This window comes from Hyla sarda, chromosome 7 (assembly GCF_029499605.1).
Source record: "Hyla sarda isolate aHylSar1 chromosome 7, aHylSar1.hap1, whole genome shotgun sequence".
Classification (NCBI taxonomy): domain Eukaryota; kingdom Metazoa; phylum Chordata; class Amphibia; order Anura; family Hylidae; genus Hyla; species Hyla sarda.
Window position 1 is genome coordinate 155,917,393 of NC_079195.1, and position 23,840 is coordinate 155,941,232.

At 43.9% G+C, this 23,840-nt stretch overlaps 1 protein-coding gene across 1 annotated transcript in view; it reads left to right on the forward strand.

Moving 5' to 3' along the window:
- LOC130283179 (uncharacterized) overlaps window positions 1-23,840 on the forward strand; it is a 185,102-nt gene that overhangs the window by 148,806 nt on the left and 12,456 nt on the right. The window contains exons 4-6 of the mRNA XM_056532382.1: window positions 15,574-15,750; window positions 15,830-15,908; window positions 16,022-16,119. Coding sequence (XP_056388357.1) covers window positions 15,574-15,750; window positions 15,830-15,908; window positions 16,022-16,119 — 354 coding nt within the window. The remainder of the gene's footprint in view (window positions 1-15,573; window positions 15,751-15,829; window positions 15,909-16,021; window positions 16,120-23,840) is intronic.

Sequence of the window (23,840 nt, forward strand, 5' to 3'; positions counted from 1 at the left end):
CACTTTGTACTCAATTAAAAATCCAGTTAAATTTCTCTTCCTCCTATCATCCGCAATCCAATGGACAAGTGGAAAGAGTAAACCAGATCCTTGGTGACTACCTTCGACATTTGTGTCCTCCCGTCAAGACGATTGGGTTGATCTTCTGCCCTTGGCTGAATTCTCGTACAACTTCAAAAATTCAGAATCTTCCTCCAAATCTCCATTTTTTGTGGTGTATGGCCGTCATCCTCTTCCCCCCCTCCCCATGCCCACTTCTTCTGGAGTCCCCGCCGTGGACAAATTTACTCAATACTTCTCCTCCATCTGGAAAGAGACCCAAAAGTCGCTCCTACTGGCCTCATCTCGCATGAAGAGACATGCTGACAAAAAAAGAAGAATTCCTCCTATCTTTTCCCCCGGTGACAAAGTCTGGCTCTCTGCCAAATACATCCGTTTTCGTGTCCCTAGCTACAAGCTTGGTCCTCAGTACCTCGGGCCATTTAAAATAAAAAAACAAATCAATTCGGTCTCCTACAAGCTCCATCTTTCTCCTTCTCCTTCGCATTCCTAACTCTTTTCATGTCTCTCTTCTCAAACCTCTCATACTTAACCTCATTTCCCCCAAGGTCACCATTCCTGCTCCTGTCACTGGGTCCTCGGATGTCTTCTCCATGAAAGAGATTCTCGCCTCCAAGGTTGTCCGAGGTAAATTTTTTTATCTTATTGATAGGGAGAATTGTGGCCCCAAAGAGAGATCTTGGGAACCCGAGGCCAACATCCTTGACAACGAGCTAATTCGTAAATTTCTGGGTTCCAAAAAGAGAGGGAGACCCAAGGGGGGGGGGGGTACTGTAACGCGGAGCACTCCGGGTCCCCCTCCTTCCCCGGAGCGCTCGCAGCGTTCTGCTCTGGCTTGCAGCACCCCGGTTAGACTCGCTGACCGGGAGCGCTGCTCTGTGTCCTCCGGCGGGGATGTGATCCACACTGCGGGACGTGCCTGCCCGTGGGTCGCATCCCGAACTTCTCACCTGCCCCGTCCTCCTGCTCAGTCCCGGCGTGCGCGGCCCCGCTCTCTAGGGCGCGCGCACGCCGGGTCTCTCAGATTTAAAGGGCCAGTCCACCATTAATTGGTGCCTGGCCAATCAGTTCCCAAGCACTTCCACATATAAAAACCCACTTCCCCTTCCTGTCCTTGCCGGATCTTGTTGCCCTAGTGCCCTGAGAAAGCGTTCTGTGTGTTCCTAAGCCTGTGTATCCAGACCCTTGCCGTTGCCCCTGACTACGAACCTTTGCCGCCTGCCTTGACCTCTTGCTACGTCCGACCTTGCCTTCACCTTGTCCTTGTGTACTACGCCTATTTCAGCTGTTAGTGAGGTCGAGTCGCTATCGGGGAATACGACCTGGGAGTTACCGCCGCAGCAAGTCCAACCCTTGTAACCAGTAACTCCTTAGAACCAGTCCCCTGGTACGGCCCACGCCATCGCCTCACTAACACAGAGGATCCACTACCCGCTTCCAGTCCGGTTCCTGACAGTAATAATGTCATTTTATTGGCTATTATTTGGCACAAAAATTTTTGTACAAAAATTATGCAATTGTGCAATTTCAAAATAGACAACTTTGGCAAAAGTGACTGAGATGCAATGCTTCATTCTTGAATATGCAGTGGATGAGATTTATTAACTGTGTATTTAAAAAAGAAAAAGGCACAAAAATTATGTGCAAACATAAAAAAAGCACATTCATACTACCTCTGCTAAAGAAAAATGACATCCTACAGCAAGTTCTGAGGTGATTTTTAATTTGTAAATAAATTGAGGCTCAGGGTCTAGAATATTGGTAAATAATATATTCTAAGCTGCTGAGGAAAAGTCCAATGGAGGACTTGAAACGCGTCCAGCTATAATCTATTAACTCCACTCTATCGAGCCATATCCAGGATTCAACTATCTGTTCCTATTGCGGCATTCTTTAGACACAGATAATTCTGTACATACCACCATGCCACGAAGACATTGCTGGCCCTCTGGCTGAATGAATGAAACCACCACAGCGCTCCTAAAGGACCGGACTTACCACTAATATCATCACTGCTGTATATTTTGAGACGGCTCAGTCTCTAACAGCCACCTCTTTCTTCATATGTGCCGGGACTATCATGTCAATAAGGTACCATTTCTGCAATTGCATTCTGAAGCACTGCAGTCTCCTTGTCTAAAGCCCACACACATCGCTACATACGTGCGAGACTGTGGAGTCTCTAGCAGCAAGCTCTCTGCCCTGAGAGCGGGGCTACATTGTATCATTACTAATCTATCTGCAACTTATTTCCAACATATCCACCACTAACATTGTATCCACTTCAAAGCATCGCTATATCTATTGAGTCTCTAATAGTGAACTTTGATATTGAAAACCAGAACTTTACCATCACTGTGGACATTACCGTTACCAACTCCAACAGATACCATTATTACAAATTGAATTCATTACTCTCTGTTTGCTGCTATATTTATTGGGATCATTTTTTAAACGTGTTATTCGCATTTTTTTTACTGGATAGCCACAGGCATGTGAGCAATTATTTATTTCTATTTTTAGATGATTTTACTTTTAATGTATTTTTTACCATATTAATTGAATATTCCTATTATCCATTTATGTTTCCGCTGACCCACAAGGGCCCTGTGAGTCACGGTACAAATACTACATTTTATTTAAACATTGTGTACATTCATATCATATATAAATATTAATAACTCAATTTCAATTCACCAATATTCTAGACCCTGTCGCAGGTCACTATTCTGATAAGAGCCTCTCCTACAAATTTCTTTGTATCGATTTTTAATTTGTGCCACATTTTTCAAAGTCTGTGTGCTTTTTTTGTGCACATAAGCCAAAAACACAATAGAAAAAATAGGCTGTGAAGTGGCTGCACACAAATACTTATTGCTAAATCTCCCCCATAGTGCATATGCACACGGCCATACACTCACAGTAGTCTATATAGCATATACACACACAATGTACGCCAATTATGGACACTAACACCAAAATTTATTATTAAAGCATACAAATCTTTATTGGTCAAATTACAATAATAAGTTAAAAATACATATAAACAATTCATCACTTGGCACTTAGACATACATCACAACTGGAAATACACTATAGATAAGAACAAGCTAATGGAGATATAATAATGCAGAGACTCAAGACTATATCATATAACAGCCTTACAATTCACAAAAAATATTAGAAACATAGTAGTCAAATTAATTCACAATAAGGTGCATAGTGCATATTGGTCTAAAGGTAAAGCTATAGGCATAGAATAAAAAATAGGTCCCGGAATCTATTCCAAAGTCTTACCAATATGTGTACAAACCCCAACATATGTTTCGTTTGTACTTTGGACTTTCTATTTTTGCAATAGATTCTAGGACCTATTTTGACCATTGTTTTTCTATACCTATAGCTTTACCTTTAGACTAATATGCACCTTATTGTGAATAAGTTTGACTACTAATATTTTTTGTAAATTATAAGGCTGTTATATGATATTGTCTTGGGTATATGCATTATTATATCTCCATTACCTTGTTCTTACCTATGGTGTATTTCCAGATGTCATTTATGTCTAAGTGCCAAGTGATGAATTGGTTATATGTTTTTAAACGTATTATTGTAATTTGACCAATAAAGATTTATCCCAATCAGCTTCTGAGACTTTGCAACCAGAGGCAGTGCTGATCAGAGGGCACGCTACCTTATATGGTGGTGTAATGAGAAACTTACTTTGCATACTTCTTACCCAGAAAGCCCGCAGAGTGCTAATGGCCTTTTTGAATCTCCGTTTTACACCGGAAGCGGTGCCTCTCCCTGAGGAAAATACTCGTCCTTTCTAGCTAGTCGCTACAGGTCTCTCATCTTCAGCCAGCCAGAACACCCTGCTCTGTACTGACGAGGGGCAAGCACTCCGAAAAAGCTATCTGCAGATGGGTTCTCTTCCCTTCTGGGGAGATCTCTGACTTGGCATTAATCCCAACCAGCTTCTGTGACTTTGTAACCAGAGCCAGTGCTGATCAGAGGGCACGCTACCTTATATGGTGGTGTGATGAGAAACTTACTTTGTATACTTTAATAATAAATTTTGGTGTTAGTGTCCATATTTAGGGTACATTATTATTTGTAGCACTAATGTGGGTGTTGGTTGGTAGGCTTAGTATCCTACTTGTTTTCTATTTTGGTGCATATACACACACACACACACAGTAGTCCCCCAACAAAATTACAGATATTCAGAACTCTTTTTTTCTGCTCTCCTGCTGCTACACTCCTCTTTGGCTTGCAGCAGGATGGCGACACGTGACCCCACGTCATACTTCTTCATGGGCGTCTTCTCTTCTATCGCTGTATGAGCAGTGGCTTCTTGTTGTACACTACCAAAATGCACTGCTCTTAAAGGGCCAGTGCAAGGGGAATATGGTCACAAGCTGCGCCATGTCCCCCCCCCCCCCTAAAAAAACATACAAGGTTTTGATTATATTATTGTTATGATTGTATGGTGGAAAATGAGGTGTAACACATCAAGTAGTAATATTTATTGTAGAGAAGAAGAACGCTGCACTCACACACTATAGCAGATAAAATCCTTCTTTATTTCAGGACATCAAAACACGGGGCAAGGAAATAGCAAGCAGGGAGTGAGAGACGCCGCTCTCAGTGCAGGGGGCGTACCACTGGACGACTAGTTTCGCGTCCTAGGCCGACGCTTCTTCCGGTCAACAGGTACGTAAGTCCACAGTGATAGGCATGCTTATATACAGGTGTGTTAAAAAAGGGGATAATGGGTTAAATAGTACAAGAATGTTAAAAACAACTACAAAACTACAAAAACCTGTTAAGCAGACTCCTAGGATGTAGACTATACGGCGATTTTATAAAAACGGGGAAAGATCATTTAGCTCGTTTAACCCTATCGGCCCCAAGGCCGAGAGGTGCATAATCCAATATGCTTCTCTTCTCAGCAAGTGGGTATGGCGATCTACCCCGACTGGGACACACTGTATGCGCTCTAATCCAGCAAACCGGAGCCCCTCGCTACAATTCTTATGCACTTCCTTCATGTGTGTTACGAAGCGAGGTGCCCCTTTTCCGGTACGGACCGAATACAGATGTTCCCTAAAACGGGTGCACAATTTTCTCTTAGTTTTGCCGACGTAAAAATATTTACAAGGGCATATAATTGTGTACACCACGTAATCAGACTGGCAAGTAATGAGCTGGTTAACCACAATATTTTCTCCCCCTAACACAAAATTTTTTTGTGCTAAATTGAATCTGCAAAATTTACAATTTTGACAGGGGTAATTCCCCCTGGGGGTGATAGAGGTAAGCCAGTCCTCATTTCTCCTTTGCACTTTTAGATTTTCATTCTTAATCACGTCACCTACTGTTTTGGTCCATCTGAAAGTGATGATGGGTTTTTCCTTTGCGAACTCCTGCAAATCTGGGTCTCATTCTAGAATAAACCAGTTGTTATAGATACTTCTTTTGATCATTTCATTCATTGAGGTATTCGCAAAGGAAAAAAACGCAGCATTTTGTTTCTCTTTTTCTTCTTTGATTTCCGCAATAGATTTTCTCTAGGTATACTATCAACCTTCTCTCTCGCCCTTTCTATTATTTCCTTAAGGTATCCTCTTTCGACTAGTCTGGAATTAAGTTCTTCTATTTGTTCTGAGAAAGTGTTAGGATCACTATTCACTCTCTTTAATCTTAACATTTGACTAAAGGGGATATTGTCGTTTACACTTTTAAGATGGGAACTGTTGTAATGGAGCAATTAATTTTTGGCAATAGATTTACGATAACCTGATGTCACTAGGATATTATTTTCTATCTCCAATTTTACATCAAGAAAATCGAGCGTTTTATCTCCAAAGAGACTGGTGAACAGCATATTCTTATTGTTCACCTCATTCAGGTAACATACGAAATTTTCAAAGGTTTGTTGGGGCCCCTCCCACACCATCAGGATATCATCCACATAATGTAGATAATATCTTATGCAATTGATAAATGGATTCTGTGAAGAAAAAATGTATTCCTGTTCAAACATCATAAGAAAGATACCGTACATACTCGAGTATAAGCCGAGTTTTTCAGCACAATTTTTCGTGATGAAAACACCCCCCTCGGCTTATACTCGAGTGAACTCCCCCACCCGCAGTGGTCTTCAACCTGCGGACTTCCAGAGGTTTCAAAACTACATCTCCCAGCAAGCCCGGGCAGCCATCGGCTGTCCGGGCTTGCTGGGAGTTGTAGTTTTGAAACCTCCGGAGGTCCGCAGGTTGAAGACCACTGCGGCCTTCAACATCATCCAGCCCCCTCTCACCCCCTTTAGTTCTGAATACTCACCTCCGCTCAGCGCTGGTCCGGTCCTGCAGGACTGTCCGGAGAGGAGGTGGTCCGGTGGGATACTGGTTCCGGGCTGCTATCTTCACCGGGGAGGCCTCTTCTAAGCGCTTCGGGCCCGGCCTCAGAATAGTCACGTTGCCGTGACAACGACGCAGAGGTGCGTTCATTGCCAACGTACTTCTGCGTCATTGTCAAGGCAACGCCTCTATTCCGGGCCGGAAGCGCGGAGAAGAGGCGCCCCCGGTGAAGATAGCAGCCCGGACCACCTCCTCTCCGGACAGTCCTGCAGGACCGGACCAGCGCCGAGCGGAGGTGAGTACTCAGAACTAAAGGGGGTGAGAGGGGGCTGGATGATGTTGAAGGCCGCAGTGGTCTTCAACCTGCGGACCTCCGGAGGTTTCAAAACTACAACTCCCAGCAAGCCCGGGCTTGCTGGGAGTTGTAGTTTTGAAACCTCTGGAGGTCCGCAGGTTGAAGACCACTGAGGGCGAATGATGAGAAGGGGATGATGAAGGGGGGGGGGGTGTGGGGATGATGAAGGGGGGTGGGGATGATGAAGGGGGGGGGGGTGGGATGATTACAAGGGGATGATGAAGGGGGGATGTGTGGGATGATAAGGGGATGATGAAGGGGGGATGATAAGGGAATGATGAAGGGGGGATGATAAGGGGATGATGAAGGGGGGATGTGCGGGATGATAAGGGGATGATGAAGGGGGGATGTGCGGGATGATAAGGGGATAATGAAGGGGGGATGATAAGGGGATGATGAAGGGGGGATGTGTGGGATGATGACAAGGGGATGATGATGAGGATGTTAATGACGGGTCTGGATGATGACAGGGGGGGATGAGGTATTTCCCACCCTAGGCTTATACTCGAGTCAATAACTTTTCCTGGGATTTTGGGTTGAAATTAGGGGTCTCGGCTTTTACTCGGGTCGGCTTATACTCGAGTATATGCGGTATTTGCATACGTGCATGAGCCTGCCTGTACCACTGCCCGTCATGCAAAAATACATTATTAGTTAATACAAAATTGAGCGCTTTGCCAATGAAAGCTAAAAAGCTGCAAGAAAGTCAAGGTGGCCTGAATACCCACCCCATGAGGGATGCGGGTATAAAGACTTTCCACATCTATAGACACAAGGTGATATGATTCCTGCCAGCAAAAGTTGTCAAATGTTGTAAGGAGCTCACTTGTGTCTTTAAGTAAACTGGGAATGCCACAAAGAAGGGGAGACAGGAGCCACTCAATGTAACTGGAAAAAGATGCAGTTACAGACTGGATCCCTGCAACAATAGGGCGGCCTGTAGGGGCAGTGGTGGATTTGTGAACCTTGGGTAGCACGTACCATTTTGGTGGTTTTGGATTTTTAGGTAGGAGTCTGTTGGCTGTGCTGTCTGATAAAATGCCATTCTCTACGTGTCATCTCAACAATGATCATAAGGCATCCATAATTTTACTAGTAGGATTGCTTTTAAGCTTTGTATAAGTATTTTCGTCACTTAGTTGCCTATAGACTTCCCTATTGTAAGCTATAGTGCTCCAAACCACCACTGCCCCTCCTTTATCTGCCTTTGTGATATGGAGATGTTCCTGTTGTCCCAACCATCTTAGTTTTTCACGTTCTTTTTTTGTGATGTTATGTGTTACTGCAGGGTAAATTAAAGCTCTAGTGTCTCTAAGTACTGCTTCCTGAAATAGGTCAATAGACCCACCAGGAGTAATAGGGGGGGGGGTTAAAGGTCAATTGATTTCCTCCAGTAAACCTAGAGGGAATAACATCATCGCCCATAGCAACAGATACAGAATTCTGACTGTCGTCCATTAATTCGCACATGATGTCAATACATCTATGCTCTTCGTCAATGAATTCTTTAACAATTCTAAACCCCAACTGATCTACTTGACACTGAACCTCTCCTTCCAGCGGCTTTTTACTGCTTTTATTATCACTATTGGACTTTTTTAAGTTTATCTTGCGCAAGGCCTTAAACAAATCTATCTCAAAAAACTCCCGGCGAAACTGCTCATTGATGCCAAAATTCAGTCCCCTTGAGAGTATATCCAGGCAGTCATTGTCCAAGGGCTCGTCCGTAAGGTTCATCTTATTAGTGGGAGGTTCTTTTATTTTCTGCAGCTGACTTCCTTCCTTTTCTTGGGAGCTGTTCTCACATTGCGTTTTCCTCTTTAGTCTTCCTCTGAACGTCCGCCTAAGGGACTTGCGGCATCTGTTTGGAGGTTGTTGGTTCATTTGCTGATCTCTCATTAGTAGCCAGGTGGTGCTCACCAGATGAACTGGAATCCGATTCCGTTGTAAGGAAATCACTGTTTTTTTTTCTTCTTTAGGTTTTTTGGAAAGTGTTGCGTTCTTTGTTGCAATTTTTGTCTGTAGGAACGTTGCTTTTTCATTTGATTTTTCGAAGAGAAAATCTGATCATTCTCAAAGTCTCTCTTGTCCCTTATACAGGTCCTTCTCAAAAAATTAGCATATTGTGATAAAGTTCATTATTTTCCATAATGTAATGATAAAAATTTAACTTTCATATATTTTAGATTCATTGCACACCAACTGAAATATTTCAAGTCTTTTATTGGTTTAATACTGATGATTTTGGCATACAGCTCATGAAAACCCAAAATTCCTATCTCAAAAAATTAGCATATTCCAGCTGACAAATAAAAGAAAAGTGTTTTTAATACAAAAAAGTCAACCTTCAAATAATTATGTTCAGTTATGCACTCAATACTTGGTCGGGAATCCTTTTGCAGAAATGACTGCTTCAATGCGGCGTGGCACTGCTGAGGTGTTATGGAGGCCCAGGATGCTTCGATAGTGGCCTTAAGCTCATCCAGAGTGTTGGGTCTTGTGTCTCTCAACTTTCTCTTCACAATATCCCACAGATTCTCTATGGGGTTCAGGTCAGGAGAGTTGGCAGGCCAATGGAGCACAGTAATACCATGGTCAGTAAACCATTTACCAGTGGTTTTGGCACTGTGAGCAGGTGCCAGGTCGTGCTGAAAAATGAAATCTTCATCTCCATAAAGCTTTTCAGCAGATGGAAGCATGAAGTGCTCCAAAATCTCCTGATAGCTAGCTGCATTGACCCTGCCCTTGATAAAACACAGTGGACCAACACCAGCAGCTGACATGCACTGGACTGTTGCTCAGTGGTCCAAAGTACTTTTTTCGTATGAAAGCTAATTTTGCATGTCATTCGGAAATCAAGGTGCCAGAGTCTGGAGGAAGACTGGGGAGAAGGAAATGCCTAAATGCCTGAAGTCCAGTGTAAAGTACCCACAGTCAGTGATGGTCTGGGGTGCCATGTCAGCTGCTGGTGATTGCCTCCATGCCATGCCGCATTGAGGCAGTCATTTCTGCAAAAGGATTCCCAACCAAGTATTGAGTGCATAACTGAACATAATTATTTGAAGGTTGACTTTTTTTGTATTAAAAACACTTTTCTTTTATTGGTCAGATGAAATATGCTAATTTTTTGAGATAGGAATTTTGGATTTTCATGAGCTGTATGCCAAAATCATCAGTATTAAAACAATAAAATACCTGAAATATTTCAGTTGGTGTGCAATGAATCTAAAATATATGAAAGTTAAATTTTTATCATTACGGAATTATGGAAAATAATGAACTTTATCACAATATGCTAATTTTTTGAGAAGGACCTGTATATTTATCTCTTTTGGTTTCTTTTATCTCCACGTGCAACAATGTCAGTTTTTGTTCCATACTCTTAAGGAAGCTATTATAATTCTCTTCAGATAAACGTTTGCGTAATTCCATGTTAGCTTTACAGAGATTGCCAGTTATAAGTTCATATTCATACTGGTTTTTTATTAGTACCAACTTTTGAAGGCGGAGGGAATGATCCAAATAGGCTTCATTCCAAGCAGAGACAAATTCCTTGTCCTCTACAAATTGGGAAGGAGGCTTATAAGCACGTAAGCCTCTTGGCACACGTTTACATTCATCGTATGCTGCAAGTGATTTCACTGTGCAATAAAGTCTCATCTCCCCCTCCGCCAAAAGGTGGATATGGTGTTGTAAGTTTCTAGTGCTGAGGAGTGTCAGTTCATCTTTAAAATCGCATAATGAAAATTATGCCCCTGCATTTTCTCGACCTGCTGTCACCGATGTATCTATGGGGTTGGCATTAATTTCCATTTCGTCCGTTGCATCACGTGATGGGTCAGTATGCGTGCTCATAACTCACTTTTTATAGAAATAAGAGTCCAGCAAGACAATTGTAATGTAGAAACAAGTGATTAGGCACTGCAACTTTTCTGACAATATATCATGTATAAGAGTCCCGTGCAACTGTTGACTTGAGATATGCCTTCCCTTGTGTGTCAGTGGGGGTGCTAGCGTAATGGACAGTGGCACAAATTTGACGAAAGAGGAAAACGCAATGTGAGAACAGCTTCCAAGAAAAGGAAGGAAGTTAGCTTGGGAAAATAAAAGAACCTCCCACTAATGTGATGAACCTTACGGACGAGCCCTTGGACAATGACTGTCTGGATATACTCTCAAGGGGACTTAATTTTGGCATCAATGAGCAGTTTCGCCGGGAGTTTTTCGAGGTAGATTTGTTTAAGGCCTTGCGCAAGATAAACTTAAAAAAGTCCAATAGTGATAATAAAAGAGGTTCAGTGTCATGTAGATCAGTTGGGGTTTAGAATTGTTAAAGAATTCAGTGACAAAGAGAATAGATGTATTGACATCATGTGCAAATTAATGGGCAACAGTCAGAATTCTCTATCTGTTGCTATGGGCGATGATGTTATTCCCTCTAGGTTTACTGGAGGAAATCAATTGACCTTTAACCCCCCTATTACTCCTGGTGGGTCTATTGACCTATTTCAGGAAGCAGTACTCAGAGACACTAGAGCTTTAATTTACCCTGCAGTAACACATAACATCACAAAAAAAGAATGTGAGAAACTAAGATGGTTGGGACAACAGGAACATCTGCATATCACAAAGGCAGATAAAGGAGGGGCACTGGTGGTTTGGAGCACTATAGCTTACAATAGGGAAGTCTATAGGCAACAAATTGACGAAAATACTTACATAAAGCTTAAAAGCAATCCTACTAGTAAAATTATGGATGCCTTATGATCATTGTTGAGACGACAAGTAGAGAACGGCATCTTATCAGACAGCACAGCCAACAGACTCCTACCTAAAAATCCAAAACCACCGAAATGGTACGTGCTACCCAAGGTTCACAAATCCACCACTGCCCCTACAGGCCGCCCTATTGTTGCAGGGATCCAGTCTGTAACTGCATCTTTTCCAGTTACATTGAGTGGCTCCTGTCTCCCCTTCTTTGTGGCATTCCCAGTTTACTTAAAGACACAAGTGAGCTCCTTACAGCATTTGACAACTTTTGCTTGCAGGAATCATATCACCTTGTGTCTATAGATGTGGAAAGTCTTTATACCCGCATCCCTCATGGGGCGGGTATTCAGGCCACCTTGACTTTCTTGCAGCATTTTAAAAATACTCCCACCTTTTTATCTTTCAATGGCAAAGCGCTTAATTTTGTATTAACTAATAATGTACGCCTGTATCATGCACATATGCAAATATCTTTCTTACGATGTTTGAACAGGAATACATTTTTTCTTCACAGAATCCATTTATCAATTGCATGAGATATTATCTACGTTATGTGGATGATATCCTGATGGTGTGGGAGGGGCCCCAACAAAACTTAGAAAATTTTGTATGTTACCTGAATGAGGTGAACAATAAGAATATGCTGTCCACCAGTCTCTTTGAAGATAAAACGCTTGATTTTCTTGATGTAAAATTGGAGATAGAAAATAATATCCTAGTGACATCAGGTTATTGTAAATCTATTGCCAAAAATGAATTGCTCCATTACAACAGTTCCCATCTTAAAAGTGTAAAAGACAATATCCCCTTTAGTCTGTTAAGTTTGAAGAGAGTGAATAGTGATCCTTCTTGCCAGTCTGATTACGTGGTGTACACAATTATAAGCCCTTGTAAATATTTTTACGTCGGCAAAACTAAGAGAAAATTGTGTACCCGTTTTAGGGAACATCTGTATTCGCTCCATACCGGAAAAGGGGCACCTCGCTTCGTAACACACATAAAGGAAGTGCATAAGAATTGTAGCGAGGGGCTCCGGTTTGCCGGATTAGAGCGCATACAGCGTGTCCCAGTTGGGGTAGATCGCCATACCCACTTGCTGAGAAGAGAAGCATATTGGATTATGCACCTCTCGGCCTTGGGGCCGATAGGGTTAAACGAGCTAAATGGTCTTTCCCCGTTTTTATAAAATCGCCGTATAGTCTACATCCTAGGAGTCTGCTTAACAGGTTTTTGTAGTTTTGTAGTTGTTTTTAACATTCTTGTACTATTTAATCCATTATCCCCTTTTTTAACACATATGTATATAAGCATGTCTATCACTATGGACTTACGTACCTGTTGACCGGAAGAAGCGTTGGCCTATGACGCGAAACTAGTCGTCCAGTGGTACGCCCCCTGCACTGAGAGCGGCGTCTCTCACTCCCTGCTTGCTATTTCCTTGCACCATGTTTTGATGTCCTGAAATAAAGAAGGATTTTATCTGCTATAGTGTGTGAGTGCAGCATTCTTCTTCTCTGCTTTCAATTGTTGGATTTATTGAATTTGTGCCACTGTCCATTACGCTAGCACCCCCACTGACACACAAGGGAAGGCATATCTCAAGTCAACAGTTGCACGGGACTCTTATACATGATATATTGTCAGAAAAGTTGCAGTGCCTAATCACTACTTTCTACATTACAATTGTAATATTTATTGTATCCCCCCCTGCCATAGACTTGCATTTAGGGGCAGAACGTGACGTCCCGATCACCAGCCCCGTCATCGGACCCGGCGCGGATGTTCGCTCCGGGGCCTGATGAGAGCAGGGTGCAGCGTGCGAGATCGCGTCAGGACCTCGCACGATCAGGCAACTTATCCCCTATCCTTTAGATAGGGGATAAGTTGGCAGCACGGTAGTACCCCTTTAAAGGAAATCTGTCATCAGTATCACCCGCACTAACCTATCATACAGATGATCGAAAAGATAATTACCGTGTCCAAAATGGTCCAGCCATTGCGCCGTTATCCCGTTCTTTCTATTTATGCAAATTAGGTTCTTCGGCATTTTCTGGTACTCCACCCAGCTCATCAATATGCATGAGCTCCCTCCCTGCTCTCGCGGCAGATTCACTCCACAGCAGACATTACAAACATTAGGCAGACATTACACAAACATTACAAACGTGTGCGCCGTACATGCACAGAGGCTCCTTACACATTAAAAGCTGTCCGCAGGAGTGAGGCTGAAACTGATGCTGCTTCCGGGTGTACCCTGGAAGCAGCGCATGCGCCGTGGAGTGAACCTGCCACGAAAGCAGGGAGGGAGGTCATGCATGTTGATGAGCAGGGCGGAGTGCCCGGCAGAAGATGACGTGGGGTGCCCTGAGCTCCGGTTCTAGCTCCACCGCGCCTGAAGAACCTCATTTACATGAAAATGAAAAACTGGATAACGGTGCAACGGTTTTACCATTTGGGACGCGGTAAGTATCTTTTTGATCAGTTTTACCCGCACTACAGGCAAGTATGACCGGTAAGTGTGGGTGATATTGATGACAGATTTCCTTTAATGAAAATAACCTTCTGACACAACACCAACATGGGTTTATGCTGGAGCAGTCCTGTCAGACTAATCTGATCAGCTTCTATGTGGTCAGTTATAGATTAGACCAGGGCAAAGCCGGGGATGTTGTATGTCTAAACTTTCCTAAGGCTAGGTTCACATCACGTTTTCTCCCATACGGCAGGGGAGAGCTAAAACCTCGCGCTCCCGTATGCATTCGTATGCGCTCCAGTATGTAATACATTTCAATGAGCTGGCCGGAGTGAAACGTTCGGTCCGGTCAGCTCATTTTTGCGTCGTATGTGCTTTTACAACTGGACCTAAAACCCTGGTTGACCACAGTTTTAGGTCCGGGGAAAAAGCGAATACGGCACAAAAATTTGCCAACCGGACCGAACGTTTTACTCCGGCCGGCTCATTGAAAGGAATTACATACGGGAGCGCAAGGTTTTAGCTCTCCCCTGCCGTATGCGCTCCCATATGGGAGAAAACGTGATGTGAACTCAGCCTAAGGCATTTGATACTGTGTCGCACAGAAGGTTAGGATGCTGAGACTAGGGGAGGGTATGTGTAAATTGGTTAGCAACTGGCTCAATGACAACTGGCAGAGGGTGATATCAATGGAACTTACTTGGTTAGGTACAGTTACTAGTTGGGTACCACAGGGGTCAGTACTGGGTCCACTTCTTTTCAATATGTTTATTGATGACTTTGTAGATTGAGTAGATTTACGATCACCTTGTAGAGTGATTACCTTTGTAGTGTGATTGACTAGATTTTCTATATTATGACTCTAAACTGGGTAAGTGGATCGCCAAGGCAAACAAAGTCATGGGAAGTATCAAGAGATGCATAGAGACAACGTGGACATAGTTTTGCCTCTGTATAAATAGTCAAACCATATATGGAGTATTGTGTCCAATTTTGGACACCTGTATATAAAAATGACATGGCTGAACTGGAGAGGGCACAGAGGAAGGCAACAAAGATAATTATGGGAGTTTTACTCAGTGACTCAATTATCAAGTTCAAGGGGGGCCTGGATGTTTTTCTGGAAAAATAACATTACAGGTCATGAATACTAGACTTATGTGAATAGAATGTTGATCCAGTGATTTATTCTGTTTTCTATATTGGGGATGGGAAGGAATATTTTCTCTGTCCTGGGGTAATTTGCATCAGCCTCATGGGGGGTGTTTTGCCTTCCTCTGGACAACACAGTAGGATTTTAGGTTGAACTCAGTGGACTCTTGTCTTTTTCCAACCTTACAAACTATAAAAAACTAATTTATACAAAACCTAAGGAATATTTTTACAAAAAAAATTGTTTTCATTCCTTGAGATCTGGGGACACAACTGGAAAAATAAGGCTTTTAAAGTAATGATGACCTTACTTTTTCACAAAATTCATACACCTAAGCAAAAACAAGTGACAAGGCTTCGGACCAATGAATATGTTTTCTGTTTGTGTCAATGTACAGGATTGTATAATCATGAAGAAAACAGATGGTACACATGACAAACGTGGATCTGGAGGATGGACCAAAACCCAGAACCGCATAACAGTGCATCTACCTCACTCACTGATACTTCAGAGGAACAATGATGAAAAGATCTTAGCACTCACATATAAGATCATTCATCTTATGACCGGAGAGGTGAGCATTGCTGGGAACTATATAGTAACATAAGAGAAGGGGTTGTGTCAGGATGTCACTGTCTTATATGTTTACTCAGAAATGGAGTTATTTAAAAGACGACACGGATCAGTACAGAGATGTCATGACGGAGAATCACCAGCCCACCAAAGCACAAGGTAAGAGCAGAAATGCCTTGAATTGTAAGGGAGAACTCATTTGAAGGTACACCCATAACTTATAATCGTTATGTGCACTGAATGTGTTCATTCACTGTGTGTGTTTCCTGCAGAGGGATCCAGCACCAGAAATACATCAGAGAGATGTTCTCATCATTTGTATTCCAGGGGTTATAAGGAGGAAAATAGTAACAACCCTGAGGAACATTTGGTAGGTGAAACAGATTAATATGAAAACACAAACACTTTAAAAGGGTACTCCGGTGGTACTTCTATTTAAAAATCTTAAGCTTTCCAGTACTGATCTGCTGCTGTATACTACAGAGAAAGTTGTGTAGTTCTTTTTTTTTTTTTTTTTTTTTTTTTTTAAACTTTATTTATGAATTTTCATATAACATAAACCAGTACAGTTATGCACCCAAGAAAGGAGCACAAACAACAGAACAACAGTAAGGTCCTCAATATACAAAGTATAAAACAAGGAATAAGAGACCACCAATACAATCATAATCATAATACACACATCAGAGTGAAATACATCTTGCATACACAGTTAGCTAATCTATGACCCTAACTGGGGTCGAACAACTGTCCGTCCACTGGGACAGGGTAGCTATACGGCTATTAGAAGCCCCACACCTCTTCGCTATCAATCCCTCCAACACGAGGTTACTATGAACCTCCGCCAGAATGGCAGGAAGACTCGGCACCTCAGTCGACTTCCACCTCCGAGCAATGTGAGCCCTCACAACTGTCAAAATATGATACAAAATGGTCATATAATGCGGGGGAACTTGTTCTAAGGACAGGAATAGTAGCGCACTCTCTGGGCCCCATGAGAAGGGGCAATCCACTAGGTTGTCCAATAACTTTTTAATTTTGGTCCAGAGAGGTGCAATCAACGGGCAAGTCCACCACACGTGTAGCAGAGTACCACTTTCCCGGTTACATCGCCAACACACCGGGGAAGTGGTAGGGTATATTTTAGCCAGACATACCGGCGTGTAGTACCATCGGTATAGGAGCTTCCTGGAAGCCTCGAAATGGCTAACACATTTAGAATATTTTTTGTGCATGTTAAAGACAAAGCTCCACTGCTCAGCCGTGAATCTGCATGCCAGGTCCTCCTCCCATCTGGACTTAAACGTACTGATCATTTCCCCCTCCGCCTCAGTCAAAGCTACATAAGCAAGGGAGATACCCCTAGCAAAGGAGTCCCTGCACAGGAAATGATGTTCATACGCAGTGCGAGGCCGAGAGCTATCCCAAGGGAGGGATCTCAGAAAATGTCTAAGCCTCAAATATTTGTAAAAGTCTTTCTGTGATATAGAGAACATGTGTACAATATCAGTGAAAGGCATCAACCCATTAGCATCGCTAATCAATGCCACAGTGAGGATGCCCGCATCTATCCAGGGCTTAAAATCTATGTCTAAAAGATAATCTCCTATAGCAGCTAAAGGGATATCCTTCACTCTAGGTGGACAAAGACTTTTGATCCGTGCCACCTTACTCCACAACCTGATAGCAGCCGCAATAGTGGAGAAAGGAGAAGAGGGAGCAAAGGTAGGGTTAAAACGCAATGCCCAGAGAAAGTTATTAAAATTAGAGACATTAAGGACAGCAGCTTCAATATCTACCCACAGGGGGGGAACGTCCTGCCACCACCATTTTTTAAGCTGATCGAGTAGAACAGCGTGATAGTACAATTTAAGGTTGGGTACCCCCATACCCCCCTCATGCACAGGACGATACAATATATTCGCACCAACCCTGGGGTGCTTGCCATCCCAAATAAATCGTAAGAGCATTCTTTGTAGTTGTGAGAGGAAGGAGGCGGGCACTATCATCGGCAGGCATCTAAAAAAATATAAAATTTTAGGGAGCAGCATCTTCTTAGCAGTGGCAACACGTCCCGCCCATGAGACAGGAAGCTTGGAGAAGTTATCAATTTCCTTGGTAAGCTGGGACCGCACAACAGCAAAATTAGAGGCAATTGTCTTATCAGGCGATGCAGTAAGGACTATGCCCAGGTAAGGAATCTGGTCAGTGACCCATTGAAAGGGATATTTAGCTTGTAGCCATCTCTGTTGCTCAGTGGGTATCTGCAATGGTAAGATACACGACTTTGTGGGGTTAATCTTATAAAAGCTAACTCGGCTAAAGGCATCAATAATGTCCATAACTGGGCCTAAAGAGCTTTGGGGGTTGGAGAGACTAATGATAACATCGTCGGCAAACAAGCCAATTCTGTGGTCTACTTTTCCTATTTGAATGCCCGCAATGTCTGGGGAGTCCCTGATGGATTGAGCAAGCGGCTCCATAACTAAGGTAAATATAAGGGGGGATAGGGGGCACCCCTGTCTTGTCCCATTGCTAAGTGAGAAACTATTAGAAAGGGTACCCATTGTGTAAATTCTAGCAGATGGGAGTGTATATAGAGCCATAATGGCGTATTCCAAAGAGTGGGGAAAACCAAACTTACGCAGCACACTCCACAAATATCCCCAGTGCACCCGATCGAACGCCTTCTCCGCATCAAGGGACAGCAAGAGAGAAGGCGTCCGATCGGAATGCGCTTTTGTGATGATGTCGAGAAAGCGTCTCGTACCATCCACCGTTTGACGACCCTTGACGAAGCCAACCTGGTCCCTGTGAATTACGTCCGGCAAAACCCTATTCAACCTAGCAGCTAGAGCCAGGGCGTACAATTTAATATCACTATTTAGGAGAGATATTGGTCTGTAATTTAGGGTAGAGTCCAGTGGCTTACCAGGTTTAGGTATGGTAACGACCAGAGCATCCAACATCTCTTTAGGGGGCACACCGTTCTCCTTAATATGCTCTGGTCAAGAAGGGAGCTATGGAAGGGCCAAATCGCTTATAGAATTCATTTGTAATACCATCAGGACCAGGTGACTTCGAGGGCTTGAGGGAACGCACACATTCAAGAATTTCTTCTGTGGAGAAGGGAGAGCAAAGATCAGATGCCTGGTCCGAGGACAGAGAGGGGAGGGACATAGAGGACAGAAAAGAAGAGATAACTGCTTCATCAGGCTGTGGAGTAGCAATGTCATGTTGAAGATTGTATAATTTGCTATAAAAATCTGCAAAACAATTGGCTATACTTTGAGGGTCAGTAACTTTAGAACCATCAGATTTAGTAAGGAAGGGAATTCTCCCCTTATCCTGGCGTTTTTTAAGTTGTTTAGCCAGTATAGAGCCAGATCTATTACCCTGCCAATACCATGTCATTTTGAGCATTCTCAGTGCCATCTCATAGCTGTGTAAAGAGAGGGAGTTTAGGGTAGCACTAACCTGTGAAATTTCTTCCACTAGTGACGGAGAGTACGAGGCCTTATTGCGCCTATGTAAATCTGCAAGGCGCTGTTGGAGTTCTAGTGTTTTGGTCTGGCGGACCTTCTTGTCATAGGCTGTTTGGCTAATAAAGTGGCCCCTAATTGTAGCCTTAAACGCACACCAAAGCATGGGGTCTGTAACATCACCAGTATCATTAATGCGGAAATAGGCATCAACCGCCAATTTGGTCGCTTCAGAGTATTCAGGGTTATGGAGTATTAGTGGATTAAGTCTCCAAATATAGATCGGGCGGGGGCTATGCGATTCTTTAATGGTTACGCTTATGGGGGAATGGTCCGACCATTCTATGGGCATAATTTGGGCCTTTGAAACCAATGATAGGAGAGAGTGGGAGGTAAGGGCGTAATCTATTCTGGTGTATATCTTATGCACATGAGAAAAGAAGGTAAAGTCCCTTTCCGTGGGGTGGGATATACGCCAAACATCATATAGGTCATTTTGGGACACACTAGTGAAGAAACCGGTGGGTTCTTTTTTCAAACTGGGCGAAGTAGAATCTACACTAGGCCACATGGTCATATTAAAATCTCCTAGCAGTAGGCAGTGGCCCCTTCTCAAGGATTCCAATTTGCGCAAGAACGCCCTGAATAAGGTACACTGTTTCGTATTAGGCGCATATAAGGAGCCTAAGGTATATTGAACATTGTTCAGTAAGCACACAATAATTATAAAACGACCTCTATCATCTATCACAGAGTGTTGGACAGTAACCGTCAGGGTGTTCTTAAATGCAATCGCCACTCCTCCCTTCTTGTGAACAGCATGCGCCTGATAGATGTGTGGATATCTCTTATTTTGGAGTCTATGGGCATCTAGGGCTAATAAATGGGATTCTTGTATACAGAGGATATCGGCCGCCAGGCGTCCAGCCTCCCTCCACACCAGAGACCTTTTATACGGTGAGTTAAGACCACGTACATTCATAGACACAACCTTAATAACCATAATTAAAGTGTACATCAACGCAAAGCAGAACCATTAGCACAGTAAGCTGAAAAGGAGAAGGCACTCCCGTCAAATAGGATACATCTACACTTAGCATCTCGCAAGAGGAGCCTCTCATATCCAATATCAGAGAAAGCAAGTGATGGAGGACCAACTGGACAGAAAACAAGTAAACAGAACGAACAACAAAGAACAGATAAAATGAGCAAGCAGTAGTAAAGACCATGTGGTAGGTCTTAACGGGGGTAAGTAAGCACATTCGACTGCAGTTAGGCCGAATGTTTAAACATTCAGGAAAAGTATCCAGAGCACTAAGAGGATAAGTAACCCACAAAATGGGGAAGGGTACCCCAGTCGCAAGCTAGTGAGTCAATTCGGACAGGCCTGTCCAAAGGCAGAGAAACAGTTCATGTCTTGGTTTTTTTCTTGCGGTGGGAAACAACCTTCCATTCCTCAGCTATCTTTGCAGCATGTGGTATGTCCAGGGACCTCTGAGCAGTCAGATCAACGGGCAAGTTCCATTCCGCACACAATTGCAAAAGGGTCTCCGGGGAAGAGACCACATGTTTGGACCCATTATTGGTGATAATCAATTTCACAGGGAATCCCCATTTATAAGGGATCCCTTTCTCTCTGAGAGCTTTAGTCCCTGCACTGAACTCACGTCTCCTGGCTAGAGTGGCAGCAGATAGATCCGTGTAAAGTTGGAGTCCCGAATACCTATCTGGCAGGGAGGGTGAGGAGCGCGCCACCGACATCAATTGCTCCTTAATATGGTAGAAGTGAAGGCGCAGAATCACATCCCTTGGTGTAGCAGCAGGTAGGGTTTTGGGCTTAGGGAGCCTGTGGACTCTGTCCATTAGCAGATCTAGGGTGGAAGCCTGAGGCAGCAACAATGCAAAGTAATCCGTTAGGAAGCTGTTGAGGTCCTCCGTCTTCACAGACTCCGGCACCCCTCTCACCCTTAAATTGTTGTGGCGAGACCTATCCTCCATATCCGTTATCTTGAGTTGAAGAGCAGTAACCTCATCCTCCAGGCCATTAGCTAGGTCCACTACTTCATTATGTGAAGAGGTGAGTTCCGCCATCTTGTTTTCAATATGCGATGTGCGGTGTCCAAGAGAGGAGATCTCATGCTGTATATTGGACACGGCTGCCTTAATGTCACCCTGAATGGAGGTATGTAACTCAGCGAGAAGCCCCCTCATAATAGGTTCAGTTAGGGGCGCCGACGAAGAGCTCCCATCAGGGCCTCCTGGGCCTCTAGCATGCTGGGTCCCCGCTCCCAGTGACTTAGAAGAGATCGGGGAAAACGGTACCTGCGGGTCCTGCTGCACCGAAGGCGACCAACCTGTCAGGAGAGTCGGAGGAGTTGAAGGAGAAGCCTCCAGGGCGCAGCCCGTCTGAGAGGATGAAGACGCTGGTGAGGCGCTTCCAGTAGCCGGAGACGCTGACCTGCACAGAGCCGCGCCATCTTGTGAGGCCTCCGCAGCAGTAAAGAACGCCGTGAGCTTCAGCGGGCTCTTTTTCCCTCGCCTCCGGGTCATCATTAGGGGCCCCGACAGATCAGGTACCGGTGGGCACAATTGCCGTAGCGATATGCTCAGGAACCAAGCTGTTTAGCCGCTATTAGGCCTGGGCTGCAGCGGAGCACAAGGTTTATGCGACCGCCGCCATGCACTGCAGGACACGCCCCCGAAAGTTGTGTAGTTCTTTCCAGTCTGACCATAGTTCTCTCTGTCCATGGAACTGTCAAGAGTAGAAGCAAATCCCCATAGCAAACCTCTCCTGCTCTAGACAGTTACTCACACAGACAGAGGTGTCGGCAAAGGGCACTGTGGTCTTAATATATTTGTAAAATAGAAGTAATTTAAAAATCTGGTTAACTTTCTGGCACCAGTTGATTCATTGGATATTTTACTCCTTTAACCCCTTAACGATGCAGGACGTATATTTACGCGCCGCGATCCCGCATCATACCGCGTCGGTCCCGGCGCTCATCAACGGCCGGGACCCGCGGCTAATACCACACATCGCCAATCTCGGCGATGTGCGGTATTAACCCTTTAGAAGCGGCGGTCAAAGCTGACCGCCGCTTCTAAAGTGAAAGTGAAACTATCCCGGCTAGTCAGTCGGGCTGTTCGGTACTGCCGCGGTGAAATCGCTGCGTCCCGAACAGCTTACATGACACCGGGAGGGCCCTTACCTGCCTCCTCGTTGTCCGATCGACGAATGACTGCTCCATGCCTGAGATCCAGGCAGGAGCAGTCAAGCGCCGATAACACTGATCACAGGTGTGTTAATACACGTCAGTGATCAGCATGAGAGGTCCCTATGGGACCTATAACACTGCAAAAAAAAGTTTAAAAAAAAGTGTTAATAAAGGTCATTTAACCCCTTCCCTAATAAAAGTTTGAATCACCCCCCTTTTCCCATAAAAAAAATGAAACAGTGTAAATAAAAATTAAAAATAAACATATGTGGTATCGTCGCGTGCGTAAATGTCCGAACTATAAAAAATATATCATTAATTAAACCGCACGGTCTATGGCGTACGCGCAAAAAAATTTCAAAGTCCAAAAAAGCGTATGGAGCCCTTTTTCATAAAGTATATGGGCACTAAGATTGGGAAGATTCCCTTTTATTTCTCAACTACCACCCCCCCCCTCCCCTTTTGCTAAAATTATAACGGAATTACATCAATGGGAGACATTGCCTTTGATGTTTATGGGCAGGTGTCATCTCCTGAAGATGATCAGCTTCTCGAAATTGCTCTACCCCTGCAGACCATGCCAATCCTGCTAAACATGATGATGTTAAATGACTTAAGTATGCGTTTACCCACTTTATATGGCTGGGCAAACGTCCTCACATAGCTCTGCAAAAGATCATGCTGTATAAGGTTGAGGGAGGCCTTAACCTCCCCAATGTGCGGGGTAATAATTTGGTATTGTCATGTGGTAATTACTCAATTATGAATGAAAAATAACTCAGTTATGGTCATAAAAGTATTAATTATGAAAAATTAAAATTTTTGAAAATTATCAAAATTATGACCTGGTGAATTGTAGACAAAGTTAATCAATACAATTCACATCTGAGTCCGACTATTTCCTCAGATATCAACAAGTTCTTTTTATGACGGGATGACATTAACGCTTAACCCCTTAACGACAATGGACGTAAATGTATGTCATGGTGCCATGGTACTTAACGCACCATGAAGTACAATTACGCGCCGCTATGACCGCGAGCACCGGACCGGTATCAGCAGCCAGGGACCCGCCGGTAATGGCGGACATCCGCAATCGCGAGGATGGCCGCCATTAACCCCTCAGATGCCATGATCAATACAGATCACGGCATCTGTGGCAATGCTGTACTTTGAATGGATGATCGGATCGCCCGCAGCTCTGCCGCAGGGATCCGATCATCCAGCATGACAGCCGGAGGTCCCCTCACCTGGCTCTGGCTGTCTCCCAGGGTGTTCTGCTCTGGTCTGAGATTGAGCAGACCAGAGCAGATGATCACCAATAATACTGATCAGTGCAATGTCCTATGCATAGCACTGAACAGTATTAGCAATCAAATGATTGCTATAAATAG